The sequence below is a fragment of the Colius striatus genome, chromosome 2 (assembly GCF_028858725.1).
Source record: "Colius striatus isolate bColStr4 chromosome 2, bColStr4.1.hap1, whole genome shotgun sequence".
NCBI classification, from domain to species: Eukaryota; Metazoa; Chordata; class Aves; order Coliiformes; family Coliidae; genus Colius; species Colius striatus.
This window is the reverse complement of record NC_084760.1, coordinates 103,856,468-103,881,903: the sequence shown is the minus strand read 5'-3', so window position 1 is coordinate 103,881,903 and position 25,436 is coordinate 103,856,468. Positions and strand designations below refer to the sequence as shown.

Sequence of the window (25,436 nt, the reverse complement as noted above, 5' to 3'; positions counted from 1 at the left end):
GAAGTATTAAGCTAGAAATGTTAAATTGTTTATAATGCAGTAATAAGAAACCTGGAGCTTTTAGTTTTCAAGTGGGCTTTAAGTGAAAAAATTGTGTGATTACTTCTAGCTTGCACAATTGTTTGCTGTTTACAGTGATAATGCCTTTTAACCCATGCTTGTCAGGTGTGGGAGGCAGAATGCCAGAGTATATATACACTTTGAAGAATTAGCTGACTTGTTATTCCAAAATTAAAGTCCTTAACAATTTTAATGTGGAGGTAGATGTTCTATTGATACCATACACTTTGCTTTTCAGCCCACACTAAAGTGGTTTCTTAGAGTCCTTTGGCATAGCAGAGAACGTAACTTCTGTTGTTGGTGTCCAGCACCAGTCTCTGAATCTTCTTCTGTATTCTAATAAAGTAATGTGAAGAATGGAAAAACATAGGATAGAATTAAATGTTGTAGGAGGCAGCACAGGTTTGCAAATGAATGTATCTGAATTTTGGGGTATTTTAAGAAAAATGGGCTTCTGCAAGTGCCTGGCTAGTGTACTGTGTCCTGTCCCTATAATAATGGGAACTCAGCTGCTGCTGATGGTAAGGCAAGAAGGTGAGCAGGTTGCAGTCTCACAAAGGCTAGTGTAATTGGTAGCATTTCATGCTGTTGAGGCATAAGTAAGCTGAAACTGCTTGGCTTTTGTTTCCAAAGTTTCTTAAAACTCCATTGTCAAAAATACTGCCAGCTCTGGGAACACAAATGGTGAGGGAAGATCTAACCTGAGCTACTGCTGGTGAGAAATTTTTTCAAATCTTTCCTTAGGATAGGAGAGAGGTGTGGAGAGCATTCTCAAATAGCAGTGGTAAGTTAGGATAGCAAGTTCTTTGTGCCTTGGTGACAGCAGGCATCATCCTGAAAAATTTGTTTTGAAACACACTACCAATCAACTGACAGAGCAATGTGTGAGCCTCTTCCCACAGGAAAAAAAACCCATATATGATAGTGTTATCTACCAAGGGCTTCAAAGATATTTCTGTAATGAAATATAAGGCAGTACTGGACAGAGACTAGCATCATACAGTCAGGATAAAACCCTGCTTGGACAATTTAATTTCTAACAGAGTGGAAAACTACATGCCTACAGTCCCTTAACAGAGCTAGAACATCTTGTTTCTCTGAAGGTGTGATTCGCCTATGAATTAGAGTGTTGCTAAAAGTCAGGTGCTCTGTCAGCACATGTTTGCAGTTTATCTTGTGGTGTTTTGTTTTGCAGGGTATTCCTGAGCAAATGGGGTTGCTCATTGCTCACTGCAGAGAGAAAATCAGTGGATAAACCAGAATAAGAGATGCTTTTCACATCAATGAAAGATGGCATCCAAGAGCCCTGTCCTCCTTCTTGGAGTCATATGTGCTTGTCTGTCCCTAAGCACAAAGAAGGATTAAATAAATTAGGAGTAATTCTGCATTGCACATTTGTAACTTTTCACTGAGTAGCTGGGATGGATCAAGAGTCCTTTTCAGACTGCATGTTAATTTGAAGAAAAAAAACAAACCCCTGTATTAACTTTATATAGATCTATATAGTGCTTGTGCTATTTTATAGAGAATATCAGACATTTCAGTACCCAACTTTTTATTTACCTCTAAATTAGATCAAAGATGTACAAAATCACAAGGTGGTTTGGAAATCCCTGCAGAATAAACACTTGCAGCATATCCTGTATATTTATTCTAGCAAGTATTTGCACATAAATTATCACATGTTTGTAAAATGTCACAGCTCTGTTTGCTTCTGTTGAAGGGAGGTGAATAACTGAAGCACAGGGTTAGAACATCACACCTTTCAGGATAAGAAGAAGGTAAAATGCATTCTTGACTTAAAAAAATCTTCAAGTAGCCTCTAAGAGACTTGTATTTTAATTTTTTATTCCCTTTCCCTTTCAATATGCTGAATTGAATAAGTAAATGTCTGTTATGTATTTTAAAATTATATTTCTGACCACTCCCACCCCAATTTTGGTCGGGTAGGTTTTTTTCCTAAGTATGTGCTTATGAGAGTTGGAGTCTGACTTCTGTATGTAATAAAGGGAAATATTCAGGGTTTTAGGTGCCTATGTGGATACAACCTTCAACAAGTTTATTTACCTGATACTCTTAAAAAGAGAGTTCTTCCTTATTTTTCTCACAGAAATAAATCTAACCAAAAGACTGTGAGAATATGATGCTTAAGCAGATACGTGTCACTTGCTTACAACACTTACATCACACAATATTGAGTTGGTGTACTTTTGTAGCATCCTAACTGGATAGTTATGACTACATTTCAGAATAAAAATGCAATAAATAATATATACAAATACAAAAATAGAAGGAAATGTACTAAGTGATCCAGTCAAGCAAGAAATTAAATTAGAAGTGTTATCCTTATTCCTGTTTTATGCTGAGAAAGATACTTGCCTTCCCCAGGACTTCTCTAGTGCAGCCTATTCTTCCCTTCAGTCAGGAAGTAAAGGTGGTGGTACCTAACATTAAAGCTTCCCTCAGATATGATTGTGTAACTATGCATCATTGTGTTTAAATACTGAGATTGGTTGTACAAAGCTGCCTGGTGCTACAGCAGTGCTTTTAAGTAAAACAACATTTTTTGATTTAGGATTGTGAGAGCAGTAAAACAAGAGAAGGAGCTGTAAAGCAAAGTTCTCCAGGGGTCCTTTGGCAGGAACAGGACTGTACTCAAAGACCATTCCTCGGGTTTGTGTCCTGTCAAAAATCACCCAGGAGAACAGAGTTGCAAATATCTGTGAAAAGAAGTTGACAAAAGTGCTCTGGATTGGCAACTTCTGAGAAAGAGAGGAAATTACATAAAAGCTTGCACAATGGCCCTTTCACCTAAAGGGATGATCCAAATAAACTGTGGCTCTGACTGGTGACAAAGAAGCAAACATCTGATTGGGAGCCCAGAGTGCAGGTACTGTGACCTGTAAACTAATTCTGCTATAACCTGGGGTTTGTCTGAGGGGGGTTTATCCTCTGCAGAACCTCACTACTTTTCTAATTTATTTCCCTTTAAGGTAGCCTCGGGACCTCTGTCTGGTCACAGAGGGAAACCCAGAGGAATAAGGCTATACTGCCAGACCTCTTGGCTTGTTCTTGATGGCAATTGTCCCAGTCATACTGTATATCTGTCCCTACTCCTTCGCCTTAGCTTGCCTCAGGAGTGACACGTGATGGTTTTGCGTGTGCTGGGACTCTCTTTAGCTTGGATAAACTGTGAGGAAAATTTGCAGTGTCTTATGCAGCCTTGATACAGGAAAAAATAACTTCTCCATCTGCAGGCTGGTTGTCTTGCACATACATACACTGATATACAACATGGCATACAATTTGGTATATACATTTGCCATTACTGTTTTTTATATAAATATTCTTTTTAGTATTCATTTAAAAAACCAGAAGAAATGTAACTGTGGAAATGACATCTCAGAGTTGTTTACCACATATTCTGTGCTCTTTGGTACACAGATAGAACTACATATCTATTAAAGCAAATGCAAATTCAAGGCCACAGTGGACAATATTGGATATAATTACACAGCTCAAATTTAATGGACAACTCTGCAGCCCAGCTAGAAGAAATTGCTATTGGATTATTAAGTTTCAGACTCACTTTGTGTTTCTTTCCAATTCCTTAACATCAGTTGTAAGAACACCTTTGAAAACCTGTCTTCTGAGAGTTTTAAAAATGTACTTAAATGAATATACAATGAATGACAAGGACTGAACAACTTGACTGAATTTGCTGAATTTTTCTTATTGGAAATTCACATTGTATCCATGAGAAAACTGGGTAAGTGCTGTTACCTGTCACAGTGCTATGTGTCCACAAAATCATTAGAGGTTTAAGCCCAGCAAATAGCATGGCAAAGGCAGCAAACGTACCAGCTGCTGAGAGACAGGTATTTGGCATTAAAACTTCTGACTATCTTTGTCAACATATGAGATGATTTCCTAAAAGTGCACTACAACCTCAGAAAAGGGTGAAGAACTACACTGCATATAGAAGCTAAGTAAATACCAGGGAGGGCTGCAATGGGGAGATGAGGTGGCACCAGGGAGCCACACCAGAGCTGCTGCATTTTCCACCCATTGTGGAGGAAGCAGACTCCTTTGTGATATGCCTTGAGTGGGGAGCAAGGGCAAACCAAGTGCCCTGTGGTTGTGGAGTCCTGTGCCCTGATGGGGAACAGAGAACTGCACAGCCGTGGACCAGCACTGTGCCTTGCACCACATGGTGCATTTGCTCTATGGCAGTCAGGACTGAAACAGCACCGGGACGTCAACATCTTGTTGCTAGGTTAATGGAGAGACCAGATATACAGCAACAAAGAAATTAGTGAAATAAACAACCTAACGTATGCTGTGTCAATTTTCCCACTATATCTTTTTTTTTTTTTCCCCAATATTTTTATGATTTCCCACTTGTAGGAACTTATAACTGTTCTTCTGTTTCAAAACGGTCTTCAGTAATATCCCTTTCCCCTTTGGGGTAAGCCTCAGTATTCTAGCTGTGCAGACCTAGCAGGTTTAAAGGCCTTCTTGAAAATGCTTTGAAATTTGGCATTTTCCAAGGTCTGTAACAGTAAAGATAAAGGGCTATCTTATTCTTTGTGCAATACTACCATAGGACATGAGAAGTTTGTCTGCTGCACTGGTTTTCTAAATTGCAAAGTAAGATAACCTACTGTTTCCTGTTAGATTCAGCAGTTGTCTCTCTGCTGGTTTGGCAATGCTATAAGAAGATAAAACTACACTAGACAGCAATCTGTACAACAATAATTTAAAGATAATTCTTACATTCTGCAGGCTACATGACACAATTCAGCATCAAAGAAAATCCCTAAATATAGTGTAGACTTCTCAGACTGGGCTCGTATCCTGAAGTGCGGGAGTTTAACAATACATTCTCTTTTATAGGAAAAGGTACAATGGTGACCAGTTATTTTTAAACCTCCTTGCACTTTCCCCTAAATCTTCTTGTTTCATCTTTTAATGCAAACAGAGTCAAACAGAGTGAAATACTCCTTGTGCAACTGTGCCAGGTTGAGATTGGTTTTGTTCGATTTCACACACTTTAGCCTGCAGATGTCAGGACAAAAGCCACTGTTTGACTTGCATTAAAAATATTTTCACGTCTTCTATTCACATTTATGTCCCGTCTCCCCTTGCCTTCATAACTCCCTGCTTAAAGACAGCATATTGACTGTGTGGAGCAGTAATGTGTAAGAAGAGGGAATACTTCTGAGCATCTCTTCCTATGACAAAGCACTTTGGCTGGATCAAATGAGAGAATGTAAAAGATCTGCATCTGTTTGACTGCAACTGAACATGCTGAACATTTACTCTCTGTTTCTGGAAGCTCCCAGTTCTTACCATGCTGCACTACGCCTTTGCCTCCTCCCACCACCACGAAAAAACAAAACAAAAACAAAATAAAATGAGTGAAACTAAATGTCCTGCCTTCTGGATGTTCTTATGTTAAGATTCCCCTCACTGTGTGTTTGTGGGAGGCTTTGAAAATGAAAGAGCTGAGGAGCCCAAAACCCTTTGTGGACTGTGAGCTGCCAAGTGAAACGAGTCCCAGAAAATCACAGCATGTCAGCACAGCTTGATAAAGATGAAATGGCAATTCAGCAAGTCAGTTTCAATAGAAAGAGTAACTGAAGAATACCTGAAGACAATTTTATAACTGACAGGACAAAAAAGCAGATGGTTCCCTAAGCCTTAGTAAGGGAACAGATACACGTTACTAGAAGTAACTGAGAAGCCTCATTCTCATGTAAAAAACATATGTAGGGGCATACATAATGTAGAGGGAAAGAGGACAAAGAGCAGGAGCAGGTTCCTGTAATGGAAGCAGAGAGAAGGTACTAGGAGATGCTGGGTTGCCCAACAGAATTTATTGGAATAAAATAAAGCCGTTTGGGAGATCCTTAGCCCAGGTGACTGCTTGGACACTGCTGAGAGTGAATGCCTGTGAGAGAAGCCTAGAGGTACTGACTGCCAAAACATATTGTAAAGATAAATAAAAAGTACATGCTTGGAAATATTATAAACAGACATTCATTTTTGAGGGCAGACAGGTGAGAAAATATAACTGAATGCAAGTATATTAAAATTACAATGAGGAAAGCAGGTGGCTTATGCATTAATGTGGAGTCCTGGCTTCTCAGTGAGTCTGGCTAGCTGTCCTTACTGTCAGCTCAGGTTTTACCACACAACTTATGTTGACGACTAAATCCTCACTTACTGTGATTCAAAATACACCAAAATGGTGTCCATACCCAGGGTCATAGCCATAATTTAAAGTGTGAAGACCAAGGCAGCAGCTAAGAATCACTGCCAAAATGGGAGCTAATTACCCAAAGATGCACAATGAATTTATCCCCTGTTGTCCCCTCTGCAATACTGATCCTTCTCATGCCACTGCAGTCTGTAAGAAGCATGGGAGAAGAGGTGAGCTTTGCTGTGTGACTCAAACTATTTGAAGTGTGTGTGTCGACTATAGAAAAGCTATGCAGCAGACCTGCAGGCTGTACATTGAGTAGAGTCCATTTCAAGCAGTGGCTAGAGAAGATGTTTCCTAAATCCTCCTCAAGATCAGTTATTTTTTTCTGCAAATAGTTCAGAAAGGAACGTTGCTTCCCAAGGAATGCAATTGCACAGGCATTGTATAGGAGTGCTACTCCTCAAGCTGGTTGACCCTTGTAGATGGAAGTAACATTTGTGGTCAAGAGTAAGGCTAATGATCACAGCAAGATCCATATCCAAAAGCTACCCAAAAGTTACAATCTTACAACTGTGAAAAAGAAAAAAGAAAAAAAGAAAAAGAAAAAAGATGAAAAAGGCTTTTCTAAAAAAATGGTGTGATGTCATAACAGACAGGATCTCATAATGTCATGAGGCAGCAAACTCTAACAATAAATGCCCCCACAAAGCTTAAATAACAGAATTAGATATGACTCTCTCTCCATCTCTCCTGATGGAGCTGTTCCATTTTTTATACATATTTAAATATTAATTTGACAAGAGGGAGAGACTGACAGTAGCTCGGTACTAAGACACTCGCAAGGGATCTCTCAGACCCAGATTCAAGCTCTCTTACAGAATAATACAACGTATTTTTCTAGGGTTTCCATTACAATTTTTTCCTCTTTTCAGGACATATTATTGGTCAAGAACAGAAAGAAAGGAGGAAAGTTGCCCTGGGACAATGCATGGTCTGGTTATAGGATGTTCACCTATGAAGAAAAAAGAGATGCTGTGAACCTAAGTGAGTGTCTGAACTAACAGCTGGTGGGGTAAAGTGCCCTCACACTTTCACAATGCCTTGACACCTTTGTGGAAGAAGGTCCCCCTGGTCCAGAGGGCATTGCTACCATTGAAGCCCAGTTCTAGGAAACATTTTGAGATGCAAGAATTTTCTGATGGAAAACACATTCCACTGGAAATTTCCCAATCGGCTCTATTTAAAATAGTGCTGGTTGTAATTAATCCTAGTTTAATTCAACCAAGTAAGACAGAATTCAAATCCTCTTGATTGCACATAGCACCTTTACAGTGCAACAGGTCAGTAAAGGCGGTATGCTTTACTGTTTAAGTGAAGATCAGTGTTTCTAAACAATCTCTTTTCATTGAAATGCTATTGGTAATGGAATTGAGACAGATATTTTCCAGGAAACTTTTTGACCTCTGTGTAGACATCAGATGTAGCTGATGGTTTTGAATTGACTAACAGATCCTGAGCTAACCGTCTTCCCTGGTTAACTCTTTTGCTCTACTTCAGGAAGGAGAAAGGAAGAGTGACTTGGCTTGCTCTAGTCCCCAAACTATATTAGTTAAACTAACAGCACAACATTGCATGTGAGTGCTTTATCAAGGCTTACGCAAGTTTGGCTTGCCCTTGCAAATGTAAACTAGTTTCCATTTTTAAAACTAAATTTAACTCTGTATCTGCACACTAGTTTAATTTGGATAGATGACACTTTTCTGTTTAGGAATTGGAATTCACTGGGTTAACAGAGAAGAGGTTTGATACAGACAGGTGAAGAGATAAAAATTGAAAAGTAGAAAAATAAAAATGAGCTAGGGAGAGAGAGAAGACAAGAATAGTTGGAGAGTTGTTTTAAGGCAGCTAGAAAAGAAATCATTTGAGTGAAGCACTACTGGCCAATTACAAACAGAAAAATGTGGCCATAACAAGAGACAATTACAGAATCAAGGAGCAAAGCAACATTTTCAGGGATCTGTGTTACTGAAAACCTGGCAGAAAAATCCTAGATTTTCACTGGAAATGAAAAAAAAACCTTGGAAAATCAGCCTGAAGGTCATTCCTGAGGGCATTAAGTCCACAATAGTTTAAAGTCCTGTTTCAGAAAGGACCTGACTACCCATTTGAGTTATGTAGGTGCTTCAAAGGCTTTAGAAATTCTACTTTTCCTTTTTGGGTTTCCTCAGTGACTCATACTTCTTCATTGATGTCAATGCAATGCCCTCACAAGCTTTGCAATGGACTCTGCTAGGAGCTAAAATACCATCCAAAGACCTGCAATTACACTTTCTGCTGTCTCACGACTTTATTTCCAAAGCTTCATGTTTGAATACTACACTTTTAGTTCTTTCTGCCCATGTGCAGAGGTATGCTGTCCTTCTTCATCATCAAGCCTAGCATGCCTCCACATCTGGACTGATTTAGGTGAAGAACATGGCAGTAACTGCATAAGTGGTTTAGGTCAGAGGTTGAGGTTTTGCTGTGTAAAAGAACTGCAGGCACAACAAAGCATACTAACTAGATGTTGAGCTTGTAGTTTAGAAGGGCACCTTAAAATTCTGTAGGGGTTTCTTTTGCTTCATACCACTCACACAGGCTCCACAAAGATCAAGAAAGTGTTACTAAAATTATCTAACAAACAAATTGTTAAAAGATCAGGTAAGCCACGTTGATTTTTTTTTTTAAGTGCTGAGGTGAAAGCTCAATTTTTTAACAAGATGAAATATTTTCTCATATAATAAACTATATTCTAAATATATTGCATCTGGACCTTCTAAAGTTGGGGTTTTTTTTGTGAAAGTAGGACAATAATAAGCATAACAAAGAATTAGTTACTCAGTTTCTCATGATCTAAAATATAGAATAGTCCTTTTTGTTTTTGTCAGTTATAATCTTAAAGATACCCATAGCATTATCCAGAGAATATGTTGCAGAGATATTACATTACTTTCTTACAGATGTGCAAAACCACATCCAACTTCCATATCCAACAGAGGAAGGTGGATCAGGCTCCATCTTTTTATTTGCATGGAATTTGAGCTCTTGACCTACAGAGATTTTTGGCCATCTTCCTGTATGGGGGGCTCCCACTGCCACTCCCAGTTCCCTCTGTCTGGTTCAGGAGCTGGCAGTCTTATTGTGGCCTCTGTGACACACCAAGCTGTATATCTGGGTTACTTACATCTTCATTCCCTTCTCATCTGACCTCCTGTCTGGCAACAAAATAAAAAGTATTGAAGTAGCATAATGGCAAAATTGATCACAGCATGGGGTTTCTACAGTATTACCTCCCTCCTTATCCTTTCTATCTCCAGGACATATGAAAACAGTTCTTATGTAAACTGAATCGAAATCAACTTGAGTGACTCAGAGAAACCTATAGATCCCAAAGAGCTGGAAATTAACTGAATTTTAATTCAATCAGGAAGCTCAGACTTCACTGGTTCTTTAATATTTTGGGTTTTTTTTTAATTGGGACAAAAATAATCTGAGCTCATGTCTAGCCCTATGGTGCTTCTTTAAAGATTAAAAAGCAATAAGATAATGAAGAATGCAAATGTTCACACAGCTGCTCACAGGGAGATGCTGTTTGAAGTAACAGTTTTCTCTCCTCCTCTGCTGCAGCTGGGTTGCTTTTAATTATTAGCAAGGAAAAAATAACAAGTTCAATAGATGTGGATGCAAGTTCATTTTCACCATCAGTTGATTTCTTCAATTTTCACACCAACACTGGCTTCGTGAACACAGAGAAGTCTGCACTAATGATGATTACGAGTATTGCTCATCATTCTGAATGTTAACTAGAGCACAGAGGTAACATGAAGGTGCATTTGGATCATGATCACAATGACTATCACAAAACACTACTTTGAAAACTAATATTGTATCCCCAGCTTTCACAGACACATCCCAGTGGCCGTAGACAAGTACATGTGATTTACAAGCACTCAGACACAAAGTTCTGGTCCCCTTTCCACTGCCTGACCTGCACAGAGGTAGAGGGAGCTGTGTATATGGCTGCCTTTAGAGCAGGAGAGAAAACAAGCAGCAACACATCAATATCCATCTGAGGCTTATATCTAAAGGTTCATTTCCATCTTTTCTGTCACACGTGAAATGATAGACCATTACATACCTTACTATTCAGCAGACTACAGTCAACCAAGAGAGGATGGCAAAGAGAGACATATACAGACAGAAGCACACCTGTAGTCAGTCACTTACTTTGGATTTCCAGCCCCTGGCTTCTTTCTCCGGAATATATTGAGGAAAGTGTTGGACTTGCAAGGTGCCTTGCCATCCCCAACATGCATACGCACCACATCCGAGGTGGTGAAGGCACTGCGGACGTTCCTCTCGGGCTTGGCTATGATGATGTACATCTTAGGAGTGAACATGCACCCCAGTGCCACAGTCACGCTCAGGCTCACTGCAAAACAGGTCGTGATGATCTTGTAGTTGCTCCCGAAATAGATAGGCACGAAGGCCAGCCAGATAATACAGGTGGTGTACATGGTGAATGCAATGTACTTGGCCTCATTGAAATTGGCAGGCACATTGCGAGTCTTGAAGGCATAGTACGTGCAGCTCATGATGAGGAGTCCATTGTAGCCCACAGGAGCCACGACGCCTAGGTTGCTGGTGTTGCAGATAAGGTAAACTTCCTTAATGCTGGGGTAGGAGAGGATGGGCATGGGGGGCTCCAAAATGATTAGTGTGATCACCAGTGTCAGCTGCACGCTGATCAAAATGGAGGCAATGACCACTTGGGCCCACGCGCTCATGAAACGTGGCTTGCGGGTACAGATCTTCTTTTTGCTGCCTGCCAGGATGCGAGCAATGCGATTGGTTTTGGTCACAAGAGCAGAATAGCACATGGCAGAGGAGAGACCCACCAGAAGGCGCTGGAGGTAGCAGGATGTCGTGGTGGGTTTAGCTATAAGGGTGAAAGGGCAGACGTAACCCAGAAAGATGCCAGCAAGGATAATGTAGCATAGCTCTCTGCTGGATGATTTGACAACAGGAGTGTCCCTGTAGAGCACGAAGATAAGCGTGACAAACATGGTGACCAGGATTCCCAGGCAGGAAAAGACCACAGCCACAATAGACTCTATATTGCTCCACTGGAGATACTTTACAGGGATGGGCTCACAGCCTGTAGTGTACAGAAAAGAAAGAGAATGTTAGAAAAGTAGCTGCTTGAAGAAAGAGAATTTTTTTTCTGGCTCCCAATATAATCCAAACATTAGCTCGTGCCTGTGTGCCATGGATTATGAACACCATTTAACAAAGGAGTGAATTGCAGTATAGGAAAGTTTGGGCTAAATAATTTTTTTTAAAAAAATCATCAGTTTGGGGTATCCCAATCATTTGCTACAAAGGGAAGTGAGATTTGGCTCTTTTTTTTCTATTTTTTCTTGAGATACTTGCTGACAAGCCTAGCATATCAAAGGTACAATGGGAACAGAACCCAGACAAACTTGGCATCATTCACTTTATTTCAGCAGGGAAAGGATTGTTACAAATGAGATTGAGTAGATTTTTGACCTCCACAGACTAACTTATTTTAGTCTTTATTAATATTGCTATAAATTGACCCATTACATTTTTTGTGAGGGCTATTTTATAAATAGTAAAAGTTAATTTGAGATCTATGGGCAGAAAAATGGTAATAAATACAAAGTTGTAATGAAACTACACCATAGATATTGAACCTTCTTTGTATATTTCTGCTCTTTTTTTTTTTTTGTCTTAATATTACTTTATTCTCATTTTGCCTCTACTCATTGTTTTCCGCTAAATAACGTTATTTAATTCTTATTGCAAGGTCAAACCTACAAAACAAGCATGACTTCAAAAATATAACTGTAAAGGCTTTCCTTTATGACCAGTACAGTTCTCCAAACACAGGTGTCAGTTAAGATGCTACTTAACTACTCTCTCCCACACTCAAACTAAAGCAGTCTCTGGCTACCTCTTCACTGTACTAAAGATGTGATACCAGCACTAAACGTTACAGAGAAAATAAAATCCCCTGTGTTAATAGGATGTTATAGTTGTGAAGCTGAGTTATCAAAAACTTTCATTCTGACATTTCCTAATTTCTGCTCTTGACTTACTAGTGCCAAAATGCTTTTAACATGTTTCTGTATCCCAAGGGAAGTACCCTTGGCCTCTTCTATTTCTTATTTCTGTCCTACTTCACTTTCCCTTGGACTCAGATCACCTTTTGTGCCTTTTCCCACCTCTTATGTATCTTTCCTCCAAATCTCTCACTATCCCCATCCAAGTTCAGTCTTTTTCCTATCCTGTCAACTCTCCACCCAGATGTCTCCATTACAAGCACTGCTGGTCCAGCTTTTCACATCCTGGACAAGATGACAGGGTGTTTATCACTTCTGCCTGCCTGGGTTGTTGGACATTGCTGAGAAGAGCAAGGAGAAATCAATGCACTCTGCAAGCTTGTAAGAGAAGGGTTTTTTTTTTTCCTCTCAGCTTTGCTGCTGAATCTTAGCAAGTGCCCTGATTTTGTGATGAGCAAAACTCATGCTTAGCCCTTTCCTCCTCAGTATGCAGTATATCGGTGGAAACCAACCTTAGTGAACTAAGAGCTTCTGAGGCCCACAGATTTTCTCAATTTATATACATCTTCCACAGGGTGATGCAAAATTACCAACTGGTACCTCTACAAAAATGTAAATTCCTTCCTTCCAAACATAGGAGAAGTAAGCAGAGGTATAGATCAAGGTTGAACAGTTTTGCTGTAACCTCATTTTGAGAACCAGAAGAAGAAAAAATGTTTTTTGCTGAAATTAAAGGAAATCAGCCTGGGGCAAAGTCCTGACATGGAAAATTTCTGCTTGAGCTTTTAATGTCTGCCAATGTCATATAAACTGAAAGAATGTCGTGTAATTCTGAACAGTTTGTCTCCAAGAGTACCAGGCTGACTTAACTACAGGTAATGTTGTCTTCTAAACTACAGATGACAATGTTCCAGGTACATAAAATATCAAAACCAATAAAGATTATAGTATGTGCATCAAGAGGTCTCACTTTATAAAGAAAAAAATTCTGGTTTGCTCAAAGTGATTTGTTCAAGCCTCAGGTGAGGAAATCCATTCCTCCAACCAGCATTTTTACAATGAAATGTGAAGGAAAAGCTTATTAGAAGTGGGAACCTCTGGCCATTGGCCACAGCAGCTCTGAGTGGAAGCTAGCTCCTTTATTGTTTTAATAACTAAGCAAGAATTAGAAGCTTCTAATCACTGATTAATATATGCAAAAGTCTTCTTAAATAAGAAGCCAGTCTGCGGTTGCTGAAAGGGTTAAGTTTCAATGTGGATTATAAGCTTAGCAACATCAAACCATACTCATGTTATTCTATCTTAAACTATATTTTCAGAGCCTTTGCCCTGATTCAGCGTGGTAGTTAAACCTATCAGTTGCTTTAAGCTCATCCTGTGTAAGGTCTTAGAACTGTTTCATTAAACCAATGTAACTGCTGTGTACCAATAAGCTCTGAAAGCCACTTATGCTACAAACATTGCAAAAAGTTGGCTGCTTTGCTTATATCAGCAAACAGTTGTTGCTTTTCAACACTTGTAAAGGTGGGTCGTTTCCCAGCTAGAAGAACGTGGACTAGGGAACCTTGTTGAGACTGGGGGAGGATATTCAAGAAATGATGTTCTCATAGGTTTAAAAAAACCAAAACAGTACAAAACTCCCCCCTAAAAATGCACAATTAACCAAAACCTAAAAAAAAAAACCAAAAAAACAAACCCACAACAAAAACCAAAACCAAGAGCGAATTAGTAGCAAAAGCTTCACAGTTGAAAGTTTCTAGGAAAAAGCTGTCTGGTAGCTTTCATCCTTTATTTTCCCACTTTAATCATGAATCATCTCCTAGAGCAGAAGGTTAATTGATTTTCCAATATTTATTTTTAAATATATTCGTACTAGGAGATCAGTAAGACAATCCAGGAAGTTTTCTGAAGTCATTAACACATCTCAGGTAACTGATGTAACCCAAACTTTTATGATTCATTTCATAATAACTCTATAAAACTTCCTGTCCTATCTTGTTTCATTGCTTATTTAAGATGATTTATGTGATCTGGGTTTGCTAGCTTGATATTCATTCTTCTTATATTACATTCTGACACTATAAAAGATACCTCTTCTTGGCACAAGGTCTTAAGATACTGGTTTTAGTGGCTATTTATTTGTCAGGCCAGGTTTTTATCATCTGTGGTGAGAAATCCTTTGTGCCTGCTGACTCCACACACTGAACACATATTTAGGGGAAGCAATCTAAAAAAAAATTAATTTACATTTAAAACTAAAATTCAAATGTCAGGAAAGGATTGCTGAACAACAGAGACTGATTTCAAATGGAGAGCATGATCGCCTTGAAAAGCATGTCTTAGGAAATGAGCTAGTATGTGTTTCACATTTCTTAAAGGGATTAAGGATTTTAGAGCCTCCATCTGTGATGGAAAATGGAGCTAAAACTGCATCCATGTTTAGCATTTAAGATTTAAGGCAAAGGGAGAAACAATCTGAAATGTGAGATGTTAACGTCTGTGTCTAGATGCTATGGTGACTGGCAGAGTATAAATACAACACACAAAAGCAAGCTATAAAAACACGTTTGATGAGAAAAATCCTGGCAAGAAAGGAGAATTCTAAATTAAATGGCACCAGTGGTGACTCCCACAAAGTTCAAGAGCTGGAGTTTATCTATTTCAGTCTCCCTTTTCTAAAGGTTTGGATGGCATCAGCTTCTCTTCATGACTTTATATTGCAATTCAAGTAAATTGCAGGGGTTAACAAAAGAAGTTTGTCCTCAATAAAAGAGAATGAAGAAGCTGTGCAGGAGCAGACTGCCATTTTGATGTTCTCTAGGAAATCAGTCAACAGCTATGCTGTCATTTGGCTGATGCTACTGTGATTTTAGAACAGCAGCAGTCCAGCTTCCTTGCTGAGAAGAAACAAAAATCAGCAGGTCATCTACTGATTTCATTAAAAGTTAATAGATTGCAACATGCCCCTGAGATTTTTTTCCAGCATTGATGCTTTCTTCAATTCCTTTCAGCTGTGCCTGTCATTTTGACATGCCCCCTTTTGAGCTATTTTGGGCAGCTGGTAGCACTGAACCATATTCACTCAAGTGCACATTGAGCTCTTACTGTGTTCTTGTCCTGCCTTATTGATTAAAAAGAAGTACCAGTTTTCTTCCCTGAATAGTAGATACAAACAATAATATGAATGTCCAAGTCTAACAGAACCTGGTCGTCTATCTCCTTTAAAATTAGCAGATAGTGGTGTCCTAGGTTGTGGGAGTTTAATATGAGCTTTTCCAGTGGTCAGGACATTTATGAAGAATGTTGTGGATTTTCTGGTGTCTAGTAATACAAGTCGTTTTTTCACAACTGAGGCCCTTACAGAAGGTGTTTTTCAAGAACTCCTCTTCCTACAACACACTTATATGAAACTTTAAGGAACTGAAAGAGCATTGAGGTTTCTGTATCGTGACAAGTCTGTCTGAAGTGGGTTCAGTTGCACACCAGAGCGCATGGAGGTATGAAAGGTATGGGATATACACAGATAAAAACACATCTGGGACATGATCACAGTTTATTTTCCATAAAAAGCCAAGAGAGGCAATGGGTCAAGTTTCCCAGTTTGTTGTGATTAATAATATCTTTTTAGCTAGAGAAGTGGCCACTTTTCCCTCTCAAAATAAATCCTCTGAAAGCTCACTTGGCTTCAATGACTAGCTTGTATCAAACAGAATCTCTTGGAAATATTTGATAAAGTACTTGATCTAGGTGTTAAAAGCTGCAGCAACATCTAGTTGCCAATCAGTCGTACAAAAGGACAAAGATGTGACAAGTTGCACATTTGATTTTCAGGTAAGTAGTCAGATTGTTTCTCTGACTAGGAATGATATCTTGCTGAGTACTGGTAGCCAAGATTTGCATGTGTGGCAAGGGACTAGTCTTTTACAGCGATACAAAGCAAACCCGGATCTAGGCGATTTAATGCTTTTCAGTGCATTAAGTCTATTTTCTTGGGGTAACAGTTACTGCAAAGCCCAGGGAAGGTGTGGAGGTTGACCTTGATAGGTACAAAATAACAGAAGGATGTCATAGCATACAACTCATCCAAAGCATATACACAGGGGAGACCAATTGTAGCTGTTTTCTTTACTTCTGTCAGTCTTTGTTAGGATTTCTTTGATATTCTCTTGCTGACTGCTGCGCTAAGAACAATTTTTACACCAAAGTCTGGTAGTCAGTTATGGAATGGCCTGAAATGCCAGATAAAGCATTACTAAGAGCAGGGTAGAACAATCAGAAAGTGTACCAAGTCAATCTGATAAGCATGCACTGAGGTCTTTTAATAATCACTGCTAAAATTGCAGCAAATGTTGTTAAGTTCATTAGTAGTCTTATCAGCTTTATCAATGTTTATGCCAAATTAAGAGGTGGAACAGATAGACTAGAACTGAGACAAAAGATTCAGCATTTTACACTCACCCTAAATTACATAGGGATATGTGTTTAAGTATGTACCTTTAATGTCTCTGCATGCTGTCACCTTACTCTCCACCACACATGGTTCTCCTTGTGCCCTGTAAAATGGGAATCATACCTGTCAGGTCAGGATTCGGCCACCAGCCAAGCTCACAGGCTTTACATGTGAATTCATCCTGAACAAATTCATTCTCCTTGCAAGCGGTGCAAATCCAGCAGCAACTCACTTCTCCTTTCCTGATAACCTGTAATGCAAAACACATCCTCAGCTATGATCCTCTCTAAGACAACACAGAAGCCCCTCCAGGAAACACATACCACCTGCACTGTTTAAAATATAACAGAATTCAACTGTATTACACATTTCAAAGAACTATAAACCCAAATTTTGTGCCTACCCCTGCATATTAAAATCTGTGTTTAGGTGTTCAAACGTAATCTCTGGGGACAATTTGATTTTGTTTTGGGGGTAACCAGTTCTGAGTTAAAAGTACAAAACTGTTTTCCCTTTGGTACAGAGGCATGTTGAGCGTTTTATTTTCAGTCAAGCTTGAAAAGGGGCTTAATCAGAGAGATGGTTCAGGTCAGGACAGGTAGTTTACCCACGCTTAGTATCTATTGCATGCTAAAAAGTAGTGAACAAAGTCAAAGGTTAGAAAAAAGTGTGATTCATGCATATACATATGTATTTTTATATATATATACAAGCACACACACACATATTTTAATTCCAATTTACATGGAAGTATCTTGAAGGCTCATTACACTAGCTTAGATAAAAATTCAAATGAGAGCAAACTGTAATGAGTCCTAGTAAAAAATGCAACCAATATGTGCTGACCAAGAGCACGCTTTAGAATAGCTCTTCTGGAGACAAATGTCCCTGAAAGCTGTATCTTTTTCTGCTGTGTAGGTTGCTACAGTGTAATGATCCAATCTTGAAAAGATGGTTTTCTTATCTTGACTCCTTGTTTCATCATGTTGAGGTTGAAAGAAAGATTAAGGATATATCTCCAGCTTATGGGGCTCCAACAAAAACTCTGTCTCCATTTGCCAGAAAGGAGGAATCTAGCCTTCTCTCCAAGATCTTCTTATACATCTATATGCAGAGCTAAGTGCTGTAGTGAAATACAAAATGTTTGTTTTATTTAATGCTGGCTTTGTGAGCTTTTTTTGTTCACATTTCCTCCTGCAGTCTGTGGAGAGAGTCCAATAGACTTCAATGTGAGTTGAAGCTAGCATTTTGTATGCATGGTGTTTACATACACACACATACACAAACTGCACAATCTTAAAAACAGGGAAAAGATGTTTTGGAGGGTAGTAAATACCAATAATGTTTCCCCTCCAAGATAGTTGGAGTATGTCACTATGCCTTTGCCAAATCATCAATCACTTATTGCTTAGAGTAGCAGTACAGAATTAAAAAGCTGCAAATGTGCTTATTAAATTAAATTAGAAAGGAAGGTCTGCTCTAAGATATTTTTCCTGAATGAGCTTCTTGTCATGTTAAACTTACTGCATCATCACCATTTTGATAGTTGTGGAACGCGTCTTCATGTAATCCCAACATGGCAGGTGGCAAATTATTTGTAGCTTGATAAAAGTGTTATTGTTTGTTAAACATTGTGATTTCATTTGTGTTTCCATATCTCCTGTTGTGATCATGATAACAATATATGCTCGGTTTTGGTTTGGTTGGTTTGGTTTTTTTTCCTGCAGGTGTTATTGCTGGAATAAACTCTTGGATTCCCATGGGTCACTATGTTCGGGATCAGTCCTGAATCACAGCCACTGAATGTTGTAGGCAATGACTAAGTGAAAATCTTGTTCTCTCTCAAAGGTGAAATTCAAATCCTGCCACACTAGAAGATTCTGCATCACTATAGAAGGCAATTTTAGGAAACATGGGCCTCTAAATAAGATTTTAAGACTAAGATTTTGATCTAGGAGCCTTTCTGTAGTTTTGGCATTCACAAAGAAAAGGAAGTCTTATCCCTTGGCTTGAAAGAAGCTTGCTTGTGTTTAGGGAAAAAACACTGACTGGTTATTCACATTTCTATAGCAGAAAGTGTCTGAGGCACACCTTAATCTGTCCCTTCAAGCAAGGCTCACTGCACACCGATCGGACCATTCCACTCTTATTCATCTGAATCCTGTAGTCGTCAATGTTGAGCACGCCCTCATGCCAGGTCCCGATGAGGACGTAGTCATAGTGGTTGGGCTCTATGTACTGCAGGTTCATGATGTCATACCTGCAGGGGAAAAAAAAGAAAGTGAGCCACTGTCATGCAATACAAAGGATAAAAAATTACCTTGCCTTTCTTCTGCCTCTAGAGATATTCATATCATCCCTTAACACCTAGGATTGAGGTTAAAGAGAAACATCAAATACTGTAGGATCTGCAGCAGAATCATGGGAAATGGCAACTCTGCCACAAAATTACCAACTGCCTGCCCTGCATACACAAAACTGGATAAAAAATTTTGAGTTCAAGAAGAACTCCACATCAAGGACAGCAAGCTCTGCTAAAGATGCACAAGTAGGCACTGTCTGGATGGTGTTTTCAGCCATTTTTCAGGATGTCTTTACCATTTTCTTGGTGACTACATATAGGTTGGCTGCAGTATAGCACCTACTGGAATCTCTGATCAGTAGTAATGCTCAAACTACTTCAACTGGTATGCCATAAGTCAATTGTGAGCATTGATTCCACTATTTTTATTATCCTGTCAAGTGAGATTGTCAGGAAAAGTTAGCAGCTGAAGTACAACATTTACTTCCTCGCCTTAGGCAAGTAGAAGAGAACTTCCCAAGGCCAATGTAAAAGAAGCATAAAACATTACTACAATAAAAATTCACCTTCCCTGCCTCCACCATTGTCTTCCATGCATTTGACCTGATGTGTACACATTCCTTACTGCAAATTATTCTATTCTTTTTTTAAACTCAAAGAATGTGGCTTGTACAAAGCAGTGATTAACTGTGGTGATTTGTTAGTCTATGATTCTGTGATTCTATTAGTAGAAAATAAGCAAGAATGGAAGAATGAAAATTGGAGAGTACACCGAGAGGAAGAATCATAAAAGAGTCTGGATGTACAGCCTAGTCTCTTAAGATGAGAAGGGAAAAAGGCTTTGTTTAAAAAAGGATGACAGGGCTGAGAACCAGGAATCTGCACTGGAACTGAAAAATATAAAGCATCTTCTGTTTTCCAAGCCTATGAGTTACTGCCTTGTTTTTCTCTACTGGATTTTCTCAGCCTCCGGGGGAAAAAAAAAATCTATTGTTTATAATGAGTGTTGCTAACCTGTATGAAATGTAAACAAACTATGAGCCATAAATAAAACTTGGAAGCTTAGTTGTGGGCAAAGAGAAAGACATACTCACTTCTTTCTTTTCCCTTCCAAGGTTCAAATCCACAACATTTCAACACTCTCTGCATTTTGCAGAGGAAAGATGTGTTAGAATTATTCCCTAGGTGTCTGTTTTTCTTAATTGTGTTTCTGAGATATCTCTAGTTAAAGATAATTTAAAGAAGTACATATATACAGCTGTATTTAGATATTAGTTTTGAAAATATGCATGCTCAGACAATGTCAGTGCCACTGCAGAACTCAACTGAATGACAAGGGAAAAGAGTCTCTTGCCATTGAATTCAATGGAGCTCTAAGCAGGAGGCAGCTCTATTGGTTGTCAAAAAGATACTAATTGAGGAGTTGTTTAGAAAAGGAGTAAATTTCAACTTCACTAGGGAAAAAAACATAAAAAAAAAAGCTTAAAGCTGTTTTCAGGATTGTGACGAATCAGGATAGCAGAATAGCAAGAAGCAATAACAGCTGAGCACTTTATTATGTGGATTCAGCTGATAGGAGTGAAATTGAGCAGGAATGTACATGTATCTTCCTAGCAAGAAGAACCTACTTGGATTTTAGTGTGACTTTCTATTAAGCTGATACAAAATCTGTTACTCTAGAAAATTAATTCAGGAAGGAAGATTACTAAAACCTCACATTCCCTTAATGGAATTTTTGAGCGTGCACAGATTGGTTTTGTTTTTGCAAAAATATATTACAAGGTACAGAGTGCCATTAATGTAGTATCAAGCAAGAGTTGGCAATTTCAGGGATAGGATTTTAGGTTGAGAGCCATTCTTATTCTTATATCTGTCAAAAAATAAAGCATGAAGACAAAAAACTCTTACACAGTCTTGCATATGACAAGTTGTAATACAATGTTTGCAGCTTTGATATGTAGCTTGAATGTTAAGTGGAAAATTGTGGTCTAACATATACACTTGGTATATGGAGGCATGCTTAAGTTCTTTATCCTTTCCTTCTTTTCCTTAGTGAAAAATATTTTGCTACAAGTTGAACTTTGACAAGTTCAGTAATGAAACATATCCCCCCATCCCCTCACTCACGTATGTACAACAGAAACAGTTTGGGGCTGTGTCCAAGCTAAAAATTATTATCTCGAAACAAATGAGTTTGACAAGAGTTATGAAGCTCTAACAAAGTGAGGACCATGGAGGTAGCTGGATTTCACACACATGGCAGCATTTACAGAAGCCAGGAATATATGCAGATAAGAGGACGAACTCTTCTTTTAGTCTAAGATCAAGCTCTCTGCTATATTAGGAAATTATATGATGTGGTGTCATATGAACAAGTCATTTGTGAGGTGAGTCAGACAATTAACCATCTGGTCATAGGCACACTTTTACTTTGGTTAGTCTGAAATAGCTGGAGTTAGTTACCTTTTTCCATAGCCACAACACCAGCCTGGCAGTAAGGTTTGCTATCCTGGGAGGCAGAATAGAAAACAGCAATGCTGAGCAATGCTGGGATGTAACTGGCCAAAACAACCACCTATGAAGTCAAACTCCAAATCGATCACATACACTTGAAAGAAAAATCATTTAGAAACAAGTCTGAAGTCTTTGGATTATGCCATTATGCATTAGATAATTCACTCAATGCATTAAAGTTGACAGAGTTGCCATGTCTGAAGCCAGAACAGGTATGGGAAATTTTAAACTAGATGGACTTGTATGGGTCTACACCCTGATGTTTCTGTTAACTTGTGTACCTCAGCATTTTTTCATACATCAGAAGTTCATTGTAGGGGTTGAAAGTTCTCTTGACCATTGTCACATAGCATTTTACAGTTAGAGGCCTACACACATTTTTAATCCTAGAGAGGTAAGTTCCTTTATAACTTCCATGAGCTAAAAGTAGGCAGTCATCCTAGAATAAAGAAGAGTTCGAAATAGATCCATCCCCTGCCCCTTGCATAGGCCCAGAGAGGGATGTGGTATTGACTACTGCATTCCTCACATCTTCTCCAGCTGTTTCTGGGAATTTGAGTGATAAAATTACTATTGAGAAAAGAAATGAGAGGTAATCTATGGAAGTAAAAGTTCAGCAATTTTACCAGCATGTTCTTCATGACAGTATAGCAGGCACATACTGTTGTTTTCCCAGAGCTGCATCCATGTCATTTTTCTCAGAGGCAGTGCAGTCAGTGAAGTGTCTGTATTTGTGCCCTTTCTGATAAAGCTCTGCTTTATATTTCTGCCTAAAAGCTCTTTAAAGAAAGGATTCTGCACAGAAGAAATAAAACTTTGAAAAAGTACTTCATATTGTCTAGTCTCATTTTGATAAAAGCTTGAAACCATGAATTAAGCCTGAGATAAAGAAAGCATTGTATCTAAATAAATGGTGAAGGTTTGACAAAGCTGTAAGGAAATGATGTATCAGGCAAACATAAATACAGGCATCTCTGTCTGCTCTACCCATGACAATTGTAACTAGGAGCTTGTGAGAGTTAATTGCTCAAAGAAATTCACAGATTTTTAAAGTAAAGTATGAGGAATATGCCTTCTAAGAAGGAATATTGATTTATTCTATCTTGTGAAGTTAATTTGTTCATGTGATATGGCAACATAATGTCAGAAAACATTTTACACATTTGCATTACATTCTTGCACTGGCATAGGAAAGCTATAAAACTTTAAAAATTTATATCAGCCTCTCTTTGCCATATCTATGTCTTATCTTTTCATTTTGCTGTAGTACAAAAGCTCTTTTGGGTATTAATACGGTTGTAAGGTTCATTCACTCATCCACAAAGAGCTTTTCCACGTGGAGCTTTGGAAACACTAGGGCTAATCTGGACCTAAATACAATTCTGCATGGGCATAAATTACTGCTGGCACATGAAATTCTGACAGAGCGTATAGATCACTTTTCATATGCACATCGTAATTCTCTGATATAATACTGAATATGTCATAAATACCACAGACTGATCCAAGGATGACGACATGAGTAACAAAAAGGTTAATTGAACTTTCTTGCCCAAACTTGCTAACTCCAGTTGTGGGAAGAAAAAAAAAAAAAAGAAACAACATCAAAAACCTACCTAAAATAGCCAATCAAATTGTAAATAGGCCAGGGGATTGGAAGAAATGAAGCTTACTGTAGACCAAAATGAGGGATGGAATAAATTATATCATTCTGACCTGCTCAGAGAATTATCATGATATAAACTATCCAATATTTTCAACTCAGGAACTGTTAATTCTAATTCTGTGCTTGGTACTGATTAAGAGTTGTGGAAATGCTCTTAGTTGACATAGTAATAAATAAGATGTGGGCTAAAACTGGAAAAATACACCTAAATATGAAACAAATAACTAATAGGAAGACAGTGCACTATATGCAAAGCTAGAGTAATGCTTTTATGGGGATAAATAGTATATAATAAACTTAAAGCTCCACTGAGCAGTAATTTCTCTGTATTACTTAAATTATAGGTACAAAGAGTTCCTTTATGGATTTGTGGCAATGAGTATGTGTTTGACTATAAGAGAATTGCTTGCCTCTGCTTTCAGAGTCTGACCTGGCTTTTCTATGTCTGACTAAAAATATCTGAGTATGCAACACTTAACAAGAAGTCCAATTTGACTGACTTTTTATTATATGTAACAAGCTGTTTAAATATAACAAGCAATGAAAATAGCAATTGGTGAAAAAGTTGTTCAATTTTTCTAAGATAGGATAGTCATACAGATAAGAGCTGCTTTAAGGCCAATGTGTCGTACAAATACTCTTTGAAGACTTACGCCAGACTACAAATTCCTGTTTGTTCTACAGCACTCTCTTTGTGCAGTGTTGGCACTCGGATGCATTTATGCAATAAGCCCAAAGATGGAGTGAGAGAGTCTTTTATAAGACTTTAATAACTCAGTAGGAAAACTGACTTTAATGAAGTAACCCCTGAGTAGGTTTCAGTTAATAATGGATTATGCACTTTGGCAGCTAAATTAAACTTATTTATTAAAAAAATCCCAAAACAACTCAAAAATAAAACCATCTGTGAGGTGTCACACTTAAAATAGTTGGACAGAGACCACAGAGCTAATGAAGAGGAAAAGAGTTCTTTCGGCTGGCTGTTATAAGAGAAACAAAGGTGACATCCAAGTCCACCAAGTTGCTATCTTACTTATTGCTTGGATACATACTGTATCTGCTAGGGAAGGGTAGACAGTAGAAGCTACCACAGCTGGAATTCACCAAAACCTAAATGAGTGAAACACAGTTCCTTCTGGCTAAAAAAAAAATCCATAAAAAATATTTCTTTTGCTTTACTGAGACCTAACTTGAAACTCTTGGACACTTAATCACCATTATTTTCAAAACCCTAACAAGCAGACGCTTCATCAAAATCCAGTCATTTGTATTAGTCTTTATACATATGAAATCCCTGGTACTGAGCTCCAGCGGTACCTCAGACACCAAAAATCTGTAAGATACAAGGCTTGTCTTCTGAAGCACTAGAAAATTTACAGGCTGTACTGCAGTCCCTGCCCATATACGAGCTGTAGCTATTAAGATATCATGCATTATCAGTGTTATTCCTGACTATTGGTAAATCTAATCCAGGTTATTTCATTGCTGTCTTGCAGTATGCATGCTGTATGCTTCAGCAAAATAACCAAAGAAGTCCTCATCACCAAACCCTGCAACACTCCCCTTTCACAACATCTGCTTTAACTAGTTGACATGAAACGTCTCTTTTACCTTCCAGGAGCGTCTCCCTTTTCATCAAACCAAACTTCTTCTCCAGAAATGCCGATGAATGAGGATTTGAGGAGGAACTCCAAGAGCTTGCTGCCATCAATTGGCTTCATAGCATCACACAGCCCAACATGTCCAGGGCAAAGGGAATGATGCATATTTTGTAGCCCATAAGCCATAGCATATATAGCATTGATGACAAATCCCATTTTACTGTCCTGCACATAGTTTTCTTCCAGGCTCTCATTGCCTAAAATGGTAATTTAAAAAAGAAAAATGTTGTTATAACTGAAGACTAAATAACATCAAAATATGAAAAAGCAATGAGATATAAAACAGGATCTTTTCATTTCTCTTACAAAACATTAGAAGCATAAACAATGCATCAGCAAAGGATTTTGATTAAATAACAGAAAATGCTAAACAATTCCCCCTCCCAAATCTTTAATTCATATCGAGTGAGATGCCTTGTGAGAAAGTACCATTTTAATCAAATCATCAGC

The 25,436-nt window shown here is 38.4% G+C and overlaps 1 protein-coding gene across 3 annotated transcripts in view; it reads right to left on the bottom strand.

The window, feature by feature from the left end:
* GRM1 (glutamate metabotropic receptor 1) overlaps positions 1-25,436 on the bottom strand; it is a 179,624-nt gene that overhangs the window by 18,423 nt on the left and 135,765 nt on the right. For all 3 annotated transcript variants that reach the window (XM_061990262.1, XM_061990263.1, XM_061990264.1), the window contains exons 4-7: positions 24,937-25,183; positions 18,935-19,103; positions 16,967-17,093; positions 10,535-11,465 (exon numbers count right to left, since the gene is read on the bottom strand). In XM_061990262.1, coding sequence (XP_061846246.1) covers positions 10,535-11,465; positions 16,967-17,093; positions 18,935-19,103; positions 24,937-25,183 — 1,474 coding nt within the window. The remainder of the gene's footprint in view (positions 1-10,534; positions 11,466-16,966; positions 17,094-18,934; positions 19,104-24,936; positions 25,184-25,436) is intronic.